General features: G+C 40.1%; 1 protein-coding gene across 2 annotated transcripts in view; it reads right to left on the bottom strand.

Annotated features, from left to right (window-relative positions):
- RNPEP (arginyl aminopeptidase) overlaps positions 1-14,612 on the bottom strand; it is a 41,872-nt gene that overhangs the window by 12,524 nt on the left and 14,736 nt on the right. Inside the window, exons 2-7 of one of the 2 annotated variants that reach the window (XM_082246267.1) lie at positions 13,095-13,235; positions 9,111-9,256; positions 8,909-9,019; positions 3,164-3,399; positions 2,861-2,974; positions 1,072-1,184 (exon numbers count right to left, since the gene is read on the bottom strand). In XM_082246267.1, the coding sequence (XP_082102393.1) occupies positions 1,072-1,184; positions 2,861-2,974; positions 3,164-3,399; positions 8,909-9,019; positions 9,111-9,256; positions 13,095-13,235 (861 nt within the window). Of the gene's footprint in view, positions 1-1,071; positions 1,185-2,860; positions 2,975-3,163; positions 3,400-8,908; positions 9,026-9,110; positions 9,257-13,094; positions 13,236-14,612 lie in introns of both variants that reach the window. The other variant, XM_082246266.1, reaches the window with a different exon arrangement.

Below are 14,612 nucleotides of genomic sequence, written 5' to 3' on the forward strand. Positions count from 1 at the left end.
GGCATGGTGTGGAAAAGGGGCACATATGACACGGGCATTGCAATGTAAAATAGCACTCTGATGTGAAGGGGAGCTGTGATGTAAAGGGGAACTAAAGATACTGCTTTAAAGGGGAAATTACGATGTAAATGGGGACTATGGACACAGATGTAAAGGAGGAAACTGTGATGTTAAGGGGGGTTGTAAGGTGAAGGGGGAAGGTGAGGACAAGGACGTAAAGAGGGGACTGTGATGTTTTAAGGGGAGGTGTGATATGAAGGGTAGGCTAAAGATACTGATGTACAGGGTGGCTGTGATGTGTTATAGTGCAAACATGAGATTCAGATCTCTGCCAGAAGAAAACTTTACTGGTCCTCCGTAAATTTTAATTCAAGACCCCTGCTCTATATTATTTTGAACATGCAATCTCTATATCAGGGAGAAACCAAAACTTCATTTTACTTCTTGTATTTGTCTTTAACAAAAAAGAATAGTCAAAATATTTACAACTCATTTTGGAGAGAGTAAGGGAGGGTTATAACCCCTGTCAATTTATTTTGCTATCTGTGTCTTATTGGGGAGATTTACCTTCACTTCCTGTCCTATAGCCAAAACATGAATTGAGAGGAAATCCCTGAAAATTAATGGAGGTGACCAAGCCCCAGTGAGTGGGGTGAAACATGTCAGGGGGACATGGCTGGAGCGACACTGGCTGACACCACATTCATCTACATACTAATGCACTGGGTTGGTGAGCAGCGCTCTTTGATAGTTCTACTAGAGGTGTGAACAACCTACCTGTCCGAATCCTTAAAAACTTTGTACCTAGGAGATTTCATTCTGTTTTAAAGGCAAAGGATGGGCACGCCAAATATTGATGTGATGGAGACTTTTTTTGGTTTATGTACTTTGTAGGTTAATAACTAAAAATTATGGCATTGGTTTTGAAAGCATCCTAACAAAATGTTTTACTAGTGCCCCAAAGTTTGCACAGTACTGTATACTGCACAATCCCTACAATGTGTTTTGAATTCTGAAAAACCGATAGATGGGAACTCTTATTCCCAATGGTCTGTATGTGCCTACATTTACCTTAAGAAAATTGTCAAATTTGCTTTGATCCCCAACAAGGTGAGCAAGATAAGATACGAAGCAGAATCCTTTCTCATAAGGGGTCTCATTGTATGTGTCATCTGGATTCACTCCTGCAAAGCAAACACAGAAAATGCATATTAAAGCATTTTGCCTTGAATGTATCCTATTTTTACTAGCATGTTTTTATTAATGATAACTCATTACTAGATATCATAAAGAGACAAGTCACCATGTTTAAGACTTCTAAATACAAGTAAACCTACAATAAATGTAGTTAAAACATTTTTTTTACATTTTAGGTTAGGAAAGAGGGTTACATTTCCAACAAAATACAAGCAGAATGAAAGGAAATTAAATTGAAGCAGAATTTGGGAATACAAGATGCATTTTAGAACAGTTTACCGTGCATTTTTATGAACCCATGATAGGGAATAAAAGCAAGTCAAAAACGTATTCCAAACTCACACTTACTTGGGTCATGACCATACCTTTCAGTCATGTTTTCTTATTCTGTCAGGGAAACAAGCATTCATAAAACGCCCATCTCTAAAGTCTCAAAACGCCCAACAAGCAAAATCCTAGTAAATTCAATGGCCCCTTTTCACATATGAGCGTTTTGTCTCCTGAAGCTCAAAAAAGTACATGAGCTTCGTTTTTGGCAGAATACAAGCGTGTTTGTTGGATGTCAATGCCTGCCTTCAAAACACCTGCAAAAAACGCCTGAAAAGGCCCAAAATAAAAACGTCCAAAAAAAAGAAACGCCTGAAAAAAGCCCCAAAAAAAGGCCTGAAAAAAAGCCCCAAAAAAAGGCCTGAAAAAAAGCCCCAAAAAAAGGCCTGAAAAAAAGCCCCAAAAAAAGGCCTGAAAAAAGCCCCAAAAAATGCCAGAAAAAATCCCCCAAAAAATGCCTGACAAAAAGCCCCAAAAAAACGCCTGAAAAACAAACGGCTGAATGAAAAACAAACACCTGAAAAACAAAATAAAAACACCTGAAAAAAAAAGGCCTGAAAAAAACACCTGAAAACAATACGCTCAGGTGTGAATGGAGCCTAAAGCCCCGTACACACGTACCGATTGTCGGCCGTAAATATTCGGCCGACGACCGATCGGCCGATTGTAGGCTTGTTAGTATGGTGCATTTTCGGCCGAACAGAATCTGTTGTGCAGGCATTAAAATTTTTGTTGGCCAACACCAGAACGGCCGATTGTTCGCCAGTCAGTACAGATTTCGGCCGACAGACAGCAGATTAGCAAGACTGGGCATGCTCAGAAAAGAAAAAAGACAAGGAAAGTTACCCATCACATGACATCACTTCTGCAGTTGGCTGTTGTTGGCCGACAAAATTCGTGTGCAGTCTTTTGTAGTTTTCAACAGACACAACAGCCCTGGACAAAAGACGGCCGATCGTTCGGCCGACGATCGGTACGTGTGTACGGGGCTTTACAGAGCGCTGTGTTGATTGTCAACAAAGGGCTTCTGGGCTGTGATTGTACACAGCTGATCAGCAGGTCCCGACCGTGAATCATTGGCCTGGACTTGCTGACAGGCACCCACTGAGTAGAATTGCGTGCATTCTAAACCTGGAGGCAGGCAGCCACAAGTGGTTAAGGCTCCATGGACAACCGACTGCATGTTCATCATGCAAGTCCCGTGATTTTGCATAGACTGACAAACTAAACGTATGGGCACAAAAAAAACACAGAAAATATCTGCCAGAAATCCAGTTAGCTGGTAACTAGGGCTACTAGTATAACTTCAGCACTAGAAGTATAGGCTTTTACCCACCAGGTTCAATCTTAACTCTGAGCTTGTTTAAGGGATGGTCTTCTCCTGATGCATCCATGTGCTGACGGAGGAGCGCCCTTCCTGTTGCTGCTTCCAGACAACTGTATGCATGACCTGTGAATAGGATAAAATCGTTTTTAGTTATTAGAGAGAACAAATGTTTAAATACTTTATTTTAAAAGACTTTATTTCAATATATATGTAAGAGCCAAACAGGAACATTGTACACTAGATAGAAAAAGTGGTATGAACATCAATTCCTGGAAGAGATACATTTACACAAAACACATTGTAAGGTTTTACCGTAGATTTCAGTGGTAATCCTCCGCTGGGCATACATAGTAAAACCCTCATTCAGCCAGAAGTCTCCCCAGTTAGCATTGGTCACCAAGTTACCAAACCAGCTGTGGGATATTTCATGGATAATAACATCAGCCAGAGAACGATCGCCAGCCAGCAGACATGGGGTGACAAACGTGATACAGGGGTTCTCCATACCACCAAATGGAAACGATGGAGGCATGAACAAGACATCATACCTGAAGAGTCAGATATCAAGAAAATTAGACATGAGCCATAGTTTACAGTAAAAGCTGAAAACATATCATACAGGTGAATTAGAGACCTGAATAATACAGTTGTACTGAAAAGTATGCATACCCTGCCAGAAATCATGAAATTTTGGCATGGATATTGAAAATATGACTGATTATGCCAAAAGACGGTCTTTAGTTTAAGGATAGTGATCATATGAAGCCATTTATTATCACAGTTGCATGGCTCATTTTTAAATCCTAAAAACCGAAATCACCCAAATGGCCCTATTTAAAAGTTTACATACCCTGGAATGTTTGGCCTTGGTACAGACACCTATAGTGACACACACACACACACATTAAAATGGCAAATAAAGGGTAATTTCCCACATCAGAACTGGAAAATTCAGGGATCTCACTACCAAACCAAAGTCAGGCAGACCAAGTAGGATTGCAGCCACAACAGCCATAGAAATTGTCCAGGATACAAAGAAAACCCCACAGGTAACCTCATGAGAAATGCAGGCTGCTCTGGAGAGGTTTTCAAGGAGAGCAATTCCATGATACATAAACAAAAATAGCTGCAGGTTGTGTTGCCAGAAGGAAGCTTTTACTGGGCCAATGCCACAAAAAAGTCCAGTTACAATATGCCCAATAACAACTTGACAAGTCTCACTGGGCTTTTTTGTGGCATTGGCGCAGTAAAGTCTTCTTTCTGGCAACATGACCATACAACTAATTTTTGTTCCAAGTATCGTCGTATTGTGCTCCTTGAAACAATCACGCCGTCTTTTTTCAGATCAGCCCGTATTTCTTCTGAAGTTACCTGTGAGTTTTTCTTTGTATCCTGCACAATTCTTCTGGCAGTTGTGGCTGCAAGCTTTCTTGGTCTACCTGACCTTGGTTTGGTATCCAGAGATCCCCACATTTTTCACTTCTTAATAAGTGATTGAACAGTACTGACTGGCATATTGAAGGCTTTGGATACCTTTTTTTATCCTTTTCCATCTTTATAAAGTGCCACAACCTTGTTATGCAGGTCTTTTGACAGTTCTTTTCAGCCTCCCATGGCTCAGTATCTAGCCTGCTCAATGCATACACAAGCTAAGAGCACAAGCAGAGAGCTAACAAACTCATTAACTATTTATACACAGACAATAATTGCAATTAAAAAGTCACAGATGTGGGAAACTAACCGTTAATTGCCATTTACCTGTGTGTGATACCTTGTGTGTGTGTCTGTATCAAGGACAAATATTCCAGAGTATGTAAAGGCCACTTGGGTGATTTCTGTTAGCATTAGGATTTAAAAAGGAACCAAAACTACTACGTGATAATAACTGGCTTCATGTGATCACTATCCTTAAATTAAAGACAGTTTTGTTTTTTTGTTGTTTTTGCATGATCACTCATTTTCAATATCCGTTCCAACATTTTATGATTTCTGCCAGGGAAGGCAAACTTTTGAGCACAACTGTAATCAGTAAAGCCTTAAACAGAGAACTAGAGGGGTAAAGCTATGAAAACATATTAAAAAGAACATGACTGTTCATTGGGCAAGTATGGTGAAGTGTTTTAAAAATACATGGCCAATTACAATTGCTCAGGGACATTAAAATGAATGCTCCTTTGGAAAAAGTGGCACTTCTTTTAGCTTGTATTTTTCTGTTTAATAGGTGTACACTGAGTTGCCTGGGTACATTTACCCAACCCCTCTAGTCGTTTTCTCTTTTGGTGTGATTTAGGACTTTCCTATCATATATTGATTATATAGTCTTCAAAGTTTTCTGTAAAAGCACTGCGGAATGAGGCTGATTTACTGAAAGTCGACAAGGTTAAAAAAAAAAAACCACTTCAATTATCTAAATACCTGGAGCTGAGATCAACTTGAGTTTCCTTTTCAAATAGTTGTATAACTGAAATGAACATTCACCCTTTGTGTGAACACTCAACTCCTTTCGTAACTCAGCCTGAGTATGCTGGTGCTATGCAGATGAGCAGAGTACATAGATAATACTTTCAATTATATTAGTGTATAGCAATGTTGGTGAAACAAGAAAAGAAAAAATTGCTCTAAAGTCATTACAAACTTTTTGTAAGAACGCTCAGCAGCAGATTTAACATACAGTTCCTTGATCTTTTTTCTATGTTCCAGTTTAAGCTGGTGCCACAATCACTGCCCCAGGTTTCCTGTTATTTGGTGGCTCCTTTCCCTTGCAGCATCTTATGGAAGCACCCTTGCATTCAGGGAATAGAGCTGCATCTCTCTACACGGTGTGCACTGTGTGGCAACACACAACCCAGGAGCCTGGTATGGCAAGGCATTCCCCTGCTCCACACTAACAATCTGACTGGAGACTACAGTGCCCAACTGTTAACTCTTTCCTGTAAAGACCAGAAGTTCAGGAAAGCAGCACAGAAAAACAGGAGCCAGCAAAATTCAAAGTTGTAAACCGCAAGCTGCAAATCTTAATGCATTCAAATAAAAGGCCTACTGTGTGTAGCAGCCCCCCTAATACTTTCCTGAGCCCCCACTTTATCTAGTAATGTCCAGGAGTGCCTTAGCTCTCTGGGACTCTCTCCTGATGGGCTGAGACACAGCAGTGGAACCATTGGCTCCTGTTGCTGTCAAACTCAGTTAGCCAATCTGGAGAGAGGGGGCGGGGCCAAACAACAGCTCTGTGTCTAAATGGATACACAGAGCTGCAGCTCAGCTCGGGTGCCCCCATAGCAAACAAGCAAAAGGAGGGAGGGGTCAGGAGCTCCAGCCAGGGACCTGAGAAGAGACGCCTGAGAGGGGACATGATAGCAATTTATAAATATCTCAATGGTGATCTCTGCATAGAAAAACAGCTATTCAGTCGAAGAGATTGCATGAGGACTCGAGGGCATACAATGCGATTAGAGGAGGAGCGTTTTTAACCTCAGGCAACGGGGGGGGGGGGGGGGGGTTTCTTTACTGTTAGGGCTACAAGATTGTGGAATTCCCTACCACAAGAGGTGGTTTCTTCGGGAAGTATGGTGGCTTTCAAAAGACTCTTAGACGTACATCAAGGATCAGAACATTCAGGGGTATGTGAGATGATTACAGACACACACACCTATACAGGTTGAACTGGATGGACTATTGTCTTTATTCAACCTCACCTACTATGTAACTATGTAAGAGAAGGATCTGGGATGCCCTGTGCAAAACCAACTGCACAGAGGAGGAAAGTATAACATGCTTGTTATTTTATTATTAGTAAAAAAAAAAACAAGACTTTACAATCATTTTAGGCTAAAAAGTTTTTGCAGGATCACACAGAACAAATTGCCAGTAAGAATTTGAGGGTGACCTTTTGGACACCTGAACTCCGGGTATGGTTTTCACTGCATAGTTACATTGGTCTGAGCTGGACCAGTGTAAGTAAACAGCATACATTATCCATACCTGTTGGAAGTTGAAAGTCATGGAACTATTTGCCGCTACTACAATAATCACTGCAGTCTTTCGGGTCCTGTACTGAGTGGCTATCCTGCATAGTAAACACAGGAGGCACTCACTCAGCACAGCCGCTATTTACAGAACGCCTTGTATTTTTTTTCCAATAAATAAAAGCTGTTCTCTGAGTGGACAAGGTGGAGAGGCAGGGTAGTGAGGACAAGCTTTTTTAGCTAGCAATCACAAAAGAAAAAAAAAAGTAATGTAACCAGATTGACAACCACAAAAGGAAACCTGTGCTTAGGGTAATACACAGGCTTCAATTTCTGACTGGACTTCAATACTTTCAGAGTCACTGACCCACTGGCCTGCATCCAGGCTTGGACATCTGCCCTATCCACAGCGGATTGCTCTGTGTGCGACAACATGAGATCATCAGCGGCTGCTTTCAGCCCGCCATTAGTTTAAATGGGCTGCGCAGCCGATGCAGATCACATAATCAGGTCATTCCAGCGGCCACTGCTATTTGCAAGTCCTGGTAATTTCAGCCGTAAGAATCCACCAATCCTTAATGCTGAAATCCAGTAGCTGCATGTGAGTGGCCGTGTAAATGTGGCCTTAGAAGTGAAACTAGGACCTCTCTGTTAAAATTTAATCAGTGGAGATCACAGCAAAGAAATCACCATTCATGGCTCCCAACTGTGAAAATAGGGAATCAAATAGGTATGCAAGGCAGAGCTATTCTTTGTTATGATTTCTTGTTTACAGTTACAGTGCGGACTGCAGACAAGCAAAATGTACAGAGGACAATGTTTATAATTTGACTGGGTCTGTGATGACACCTGTCAAAGCACAGAAAATTAAAAGGACTAATTGGTTACATTTGCAAAATTATTATACAAGATTTAGGCAGCGGCAACAGTTTGGGCAGCGCTTTACAAAACAAAAAGCAGACAATACAATACAGAAGGGCCCTGCTCATGAGAACTTACAATATAAAGAGGCAAATGATAAAAATACAACAGGGAGGGATGAACTGATAAAGTAAAAGTACAGTTTTTAGGTGGGGGCATGATGGGTTAAAGTAATATTACAAACTCAGTTTTGGACTGACTGAATTTAGGGAAGTGGTGTGACATCATGCTGGTGAGTCAGTAAGTTAAAGAGGATCTCCAGGCACCTGTCAAAAAGAAAAAAAACAAAAGTCAGCAGCTACAAAATGTGTAGCTGCTGAACAGCCACTCGCCTGTCCCCCGGTCCAGCGGTGAGCTCACCTCAGCCGTCTTCTTCCTCCGTCCTCCCTCGGCGGCATCTTATCTTCACTATGGGCACCCGGCTGTGACAGCTTGCAGCTTCACAGCCGGGTGCCCTCTGTGCATGCACGAGTGGTTCCTGGTGAATGCAGTCTTCTGGGACCTGGAGGGAGGGTAGAGAACTTCAGTTGCCAAGCCCCCACCCCCCGCCCCCAAAAGTGCAAATTATGCAAGAGGAGCGGGGGACGAGTCCTTGAAACGGAACTTCCCCTTTTGGGTGGAGTTCCGCTTTAAATCAGTGATTTGTGAGAATAAAAAGATAGCTTAGGGCGTTGACAACATATAATGGTTTAATATTCCTTTTTAAATTTCAAAAGAGTTATTTTATTTTAAAAAGCACAGCTATCCTTTAAAAGTTAGACTGAAAGTAGAACTGTGCCCCATACGGGATTTTCCCCTTCACTTCCTGTCCCATAATCCGAATAGGAAGTTAGAGGAAATCTTTCCAAAAAGGTAGTCACCAGGGTAATCAGAACTAGTGCACCCATTAAAAGATTTTCCCTTTATTCCTGTTCTAGTGCCCACTCAAATTTGGGATTTCTTTTCACTTTTGGTGAGAATGATCTCCAGGACAAACAAAGTGGGTGAATCCCCCCAAAAAGGAGACAGCAATAAAAATCTGACAGGTGTTCTAATGCCTCTCCACTATCTAAAAACTTAAAAAAATAAAAAATAAATAAAAGTTTTGTTCAGTTGTCCTTGAAGCATTATACATGTAGAAAGAAACAAAGTAGTAATACATTTTCATAACAGAATAAAATGGCCAGGAACTCACCTGCCCCACACGTATGGCCCGAAGAGTTTTTCACCTACAGTTAGAAACTCTTCAATTACACCATTATATTCTTTTTTGGCAGCATCAATCAAGCATGGTTCTGCCCAAACCCTGCTCCTAAAAACAAAAACAAACCAATTTTCAGGGGAAAGCTGTAAAAAACTGAATGCAAAAAGGGCTCTGTTTATATATAACTCCATACCTTGGACCCACTTCTGCAGAAACAATATCCCCAACTACCAGAGCCACAAGATAAGAAGGAATAGGTTGAGTCATTTTGAAGATAAATGTATCGCCATTACGATCCCAGTTGTTGGCACTCATAATTGCGGTGAAACCCTCAGGAACCTGCACACACACGAATAAAAAAATAATGAGAGCTGAAATGAAAGAGTCTTCCTTTTAGTACAGGGTAAATGACAGTATACATAAACAGCCAATAGAAGAGGATCAAAAAGCAAATCATAACCGTGCCTTAGAATGTGCAAAATAATTCTCCTCAACAGCCACTCAAACAAATGTGCTCCCAACTTATTGTACACAAGTCTATAACCAATCCAACAAATATGAGCGACGCCAATACAATAATGACCAAATTCACATATATTGGTGCTTGAATTCCATTCAAGAAATTATATTGGAATGATCACACAGTTATCAATATAAACAATGTTCCACACTTATGTCGCAAAAAACGGTGTCATAAAAGTGAATAGTCCACGCTGTGTACTGCAGTTCAAGTTGTCTTCCCTAGTGCTTGTGACACCACATGCCCCATAAAGACTGAAACTCACTAGAAGCTTAATACTTTAATGGTTCAATAAGCGCTTGTAGGACCAAAGGACTCAGTTTCTAAATTCCAGTGTCAGTGTCTCTTCGCAAAGGCCTCTTTACTCCAAAACACTGGTATGTGAGGACAGAAGAACCGCTAATACAATAGAATACGGTAACCAGTATTTATTTTCATGATGCCTTACAATAGCCATAAAAACCTTGAGACATTCAGATGTACACAGATGTATACATTATTGTGCCATAAACAGGCACCCAGTTTATCCAGCGATACTGCAGTAACGCCCCCCAACCCCCCCCCCCCCCCCCCCCGCTGTTCCTAATCCCAAGACCAGCATATGTGCTTCACCAGTGGGTGATGTATGCATCATCCAATCCTGTCTTAACACCTTTCACCCTTGCCAGGCATCTTCTGGAAGCCAGCTGGTTCTGGGCCTTGGAAAAAATTGAGTAAGGGTACTTGCACACTGTACTGATGTATGATCATCAGATTTGTGGCAGAAAATTCCTGCATAAAAATGCAAGTGTAGGCTGTGTGAAAAACGTGCATATTACCGCATTTTTGCTTGAAAGCATACATGCGTGTAAAAGTTCTTCCTGGGTTTTGTTGTAAACACAAAAAATGCTGTCCAGGAACGGATCTAAACATGGTGAAAGTTTATCCTGTGTGTACAGGCCCATTAAAAACAATAATCTGCATTAAGATCAGTGTAAAAAAAAATTAAAAAAAGCCTGAATGCCTAAAATCATGGCATTTTTAGGTGTCCGTGTCTAAGAGGAGTTGGAGAGGCATAGACCCATTTTTTTACTGAGAAAGGATATAGTACATGTCTGAAATGCATCAAAATCTATTGTCTATGCTCAATCTTTTGGACTTATCCTCATCTCTAAGTGTTTTGTTAACTTTTCACTTTTTTTTACCAAATCTCCCTTGGATTGTGGTTGCCCGTGGTAACAGTGCAAGCTAGCAGCACTGAAAGCATAGGAAAGAGAAAATATTGTAGTATTATTAGCCTGACTTCAAGTTTTGCTATTGTGAGTGATTTTTTAGAATTGCAATTTTTAAAAAAAAAAAAAAAAACAACACTACACAAGGAGAAGGATGTCTCTTCTGTTTTTTTACTCCTAGCATCAAAGGTTTTCAGTCTACTGCAAAAAGAGTACTAGGAGAGCGGACAAATTCATGTTGTAAAGCTCTGCACAAACTGTCAGTGCTATATAAATAAATGATTTTGTTTGCAGACAGTGAGCTTGTGATATACAAGAGTGATACATGTGTTATGGAAGTTATACACTGTATGGTTTTGAGTGAAAAGAAACAGAAGAGGCTGAGTTTGTGTGTATATTTAATAATGCAAAGATAGTATCAGCTGTTCATAGCGCTTCATTCTCACAGGAAGGATATTTTTACTTGTCTGTAAGGCTACGTTCACATACTGGTGTATCGGATCGCGGGCAGAATCGCCACGATACTGCCCGTGATCCAGAATCATTGCAAATTGCGGGACGCCTGTGCGATTCCTGTGACTTGCAATGGCACCCCACTGGCGCCGCAATCACACCACTTGGGCATTTTTCTGCCGTCACTGAATCTAATTTTCTGGCCCCTCTGGTCCAGTCACACAAGACCCTGTGTCAGTCAGCGCCAGCAGAGGAGGGAGCACTCAACAGCTGGTAATGCCTGGAAGTGGTGACGTCACCCATAGGCTTACTATGACCCATTCATTGTTGGCGCTCCCTCCTCTCCCATGAAGCCGCCACTGACTGACACAGGGGTGCCCATCACGTGACCAGAGCAGAGCAACCTCAAAATAGGAAGGTATACCTCTTTTTCTTACACAGGTTAGCTAGATGTTAGGAGGGAGAATTTTTAAGATTGGTTTTATCCCAGAATCCTACCTTGTGTTGGAATTTCAATTGTGATGGACAAAGATGTGAGTAAGGGGCTATGCAAAGAGAGAGACCACACTGTGCAATATTGTTGAACAGGGCTGGTAAGTATAAGAAGCTTTTAGTTTTGTAGTTTTTTTTTTAATAAAAAAAATGAATTTATCCTGTACGAACAAATTAAGCTAGAAGCTTAACAAGACCTGCGTGTAAATGTGGAAAGACACTGGGAGGACTTCTTCTATGTAAACCCTGAAAAGCATGAAAATATTAAAAGATCAAAGTGTACATTTTTGCAAGCTAGAACAGTGATCTACAAAGTTTTTTTTTGTTTTTTTTTTTTTTTGGGGGGGGGGGGGGGGGGAATGAATAAAGCAGAATCCCAGCATTGCAGCATACTGTGTTGATACCATTATGTCCAATATTCCTGTGTCAATCACGCTTATCAATTCAGAGTTATATCTAAGGGATACCATCTCACCTGCAGGATTCCTTTTCAGAGGTGAGAATATTTGTAGTGCCAATATTTTCAGCAGCCTATCTAATGTTTTAAGAAAGATAAAACCCAATGACAGAACAATGTTTTCTGTAACAGTCTAGAATTTACTAACTACTAAGCATCATTAACCACTTAAGGACCAAGCCTATGTCTAACACATGTTGTTTACAAGTTAAAATCAGTATTTTTTGCTAGAAGCTTACTTAGAACCCCCAAACATTATATATATATATATATATATATATATATATATATATATATATATATATATATATATATATATATTATTTTTTTTAGCAAAGACTGGAGAATAAAATAGCAGTCGTTACTATATTTTTTGTCACGCGGTATTTGGAAAAAAATTAATTTCACTGCATTTAAAAAAAAAATAAAAAAAAATTAAAAACAATAAAGTTAGCCAATTTTTTTTTTTTTGTATATTGTTAAAAATGATGTCATGCCGAGTAAATACATACCCAACATGTAACGGTTTAAAATTGCGCATAGGTGACGCTTTAAAAAATTTTTAACGGTTACCAGTTTAGAGTTAAAGAGGTCTTTTCTAGAATTCTTGCTCTCGCTCTGGCAATCGTGGCGATCTCTCACGTGTGGTTGGAACACCGTTTTCATTTGCAGGCCCGATTTACATATGTGTTTTCTTTCATGCACGAGCTCATGGCGAAGCTTTAACATTTTTTTTTCCTATTTATTTTATTTTTCTTTAAAAAAAAAAAAAAACTCTAAACTGATTAACTCTTTATATAATTTTTTTCATAGTGCGTTACATGTGCAGCATCCAAAAGTTATCTCCTGACGAACCTAACCTACAGCGAAACATGTTGAGTAAATTGGATTAACTGCCAAATGTATGCAAAAAAATTTATTTTACTGTTGATTTTAACTTCAACAAATTAACTTAAATATCTTTATACAAAATGCATTCTTTTTTCATCTGGCAGCCTATAAAACCCATTTTTCCAATACTTGCCTTTCTCAAAATGTACTAACCTTTATATTAGCTGAATAGGTGCTTTTAACAGCAGGTGTATCGAAGCATGGAAAAAAGCAGCGGTTTAGAACAGCCTGGCCCTGTGTATACATGTAAGGCTTCTTCTTTCCAGCGGTCTGCTCTGGTTCCAGCCAGCATACCTATGGGTAGGTCAATTGAATAATGTAATAAACTATAACGAACACATTGAAAAATTGGGGAGGAAAAGGAGTTATTGACAAGGCATCATATTACACTTTACCAGCAATTCTTAAGATTCATTAGCAGTCACTGCTAAAATGTCCTCTGATGTTAGTGGCAATTTGCAAGACTAGCATTATCGGTTCTTACAGTACATTATTTTGCTTATTTTTCCTGCCAGCCCATGAAAACAAAGTCATATAAGCAGTTCAAATTTGTTCCCTTCCAACCCTGTACACTCTAAAAATATTTAGTTATCCAATATCCAAACTGTTTAATTAGTTCCAAATTAGGCAGTACCAACAAAACCCTAACATACATGGCCATTAAATTTTTAGTTCTTTGGTATTTAGAAAGAGTTGTAAAAGCAGAAGGTTTCTTATCCTAACCACAAGTCCCGGAGGATTTGGCTGGTCAAAGACCAGGGCCTATTTTGCGATTTGGCACTGCGTGAATTTAACGGACAATTGCGCGGTCGTGCGACACTGTACCTAAACTAAATCGACATCTTTTTTTTCCCCATAAACAGAGCTTTCTTTTGGTGGTATTTGATCACCTGTGCGATTTTTATTTTTTGCGCTATAAACAAAAAGAGTGGCAATTTTGAAAAAATAACAATATTTTTCAAATTTTTTTATATGAAATTCCCAAAAAAGATGTAAAAATCAAAATTTTTTAACATTTTAGGTCAATTTGTTTTCTGCTACATAATTTTGGTAAAAAAAAAAAAACGCAATAAGCGTATTTTGATTGGTTTGCGCAAAAGTTATTGCGTTTACTAACTACGGGAAAGATTTGTCATTTATTTATTTATTGTTTTTTTTTTTTTAACTGGTAATGGCGGCGATCTGCGATTTTTTTTGCGGGACTGCGACATTGCGGCGGACAGATCGGACCCTTGACTGACATTTTTTTACACTTTTGGGGGTACCAGTGACATTACTACTACTATAAATATGCACTGTTACTGTAAAAATGACACTGGCAGGGAAGGGGTTAACTTTATTGGTGATCAGAGGGTTAAATGTATCCCTAGGGGCGTTTTTCTAACTGTGGGGGGCATGGCTAGTGATGTAACCACAGAGACATACGATCCTACATAGCAGGATCGTATAGTCTCTGCCTTTATATCGGCCATCGGAGCCGCCGGTCACACGCGCAGGGATGCCCGTGAACGATTGGGGGCGGGGAGCGTGCCTCCGGCAGCGCGCACTCGCCCCCTACAGGCTCCTGGGCGAGCGACGTAGTACTAAGTCGGTTTGCCCAGGAGCGGCTAACTGCCGCAGTAAATATACTGACGGAGGTCGGCAAGTGGTTAAAGAATAAGTCCACCCTAA

Source organism: Pelophylax lessonae, assembly GCF_965119305.1.
Source record: "Pelophylax lessonae genome assembly, chromosome: 2".
Taxonomy (NCBI): domain Eukaryota; kingdom Metazoa; phylum Chordata; class Amphibia; order Anura; family Ranidae; genus Pelophylax; species Pelophylax lessonae.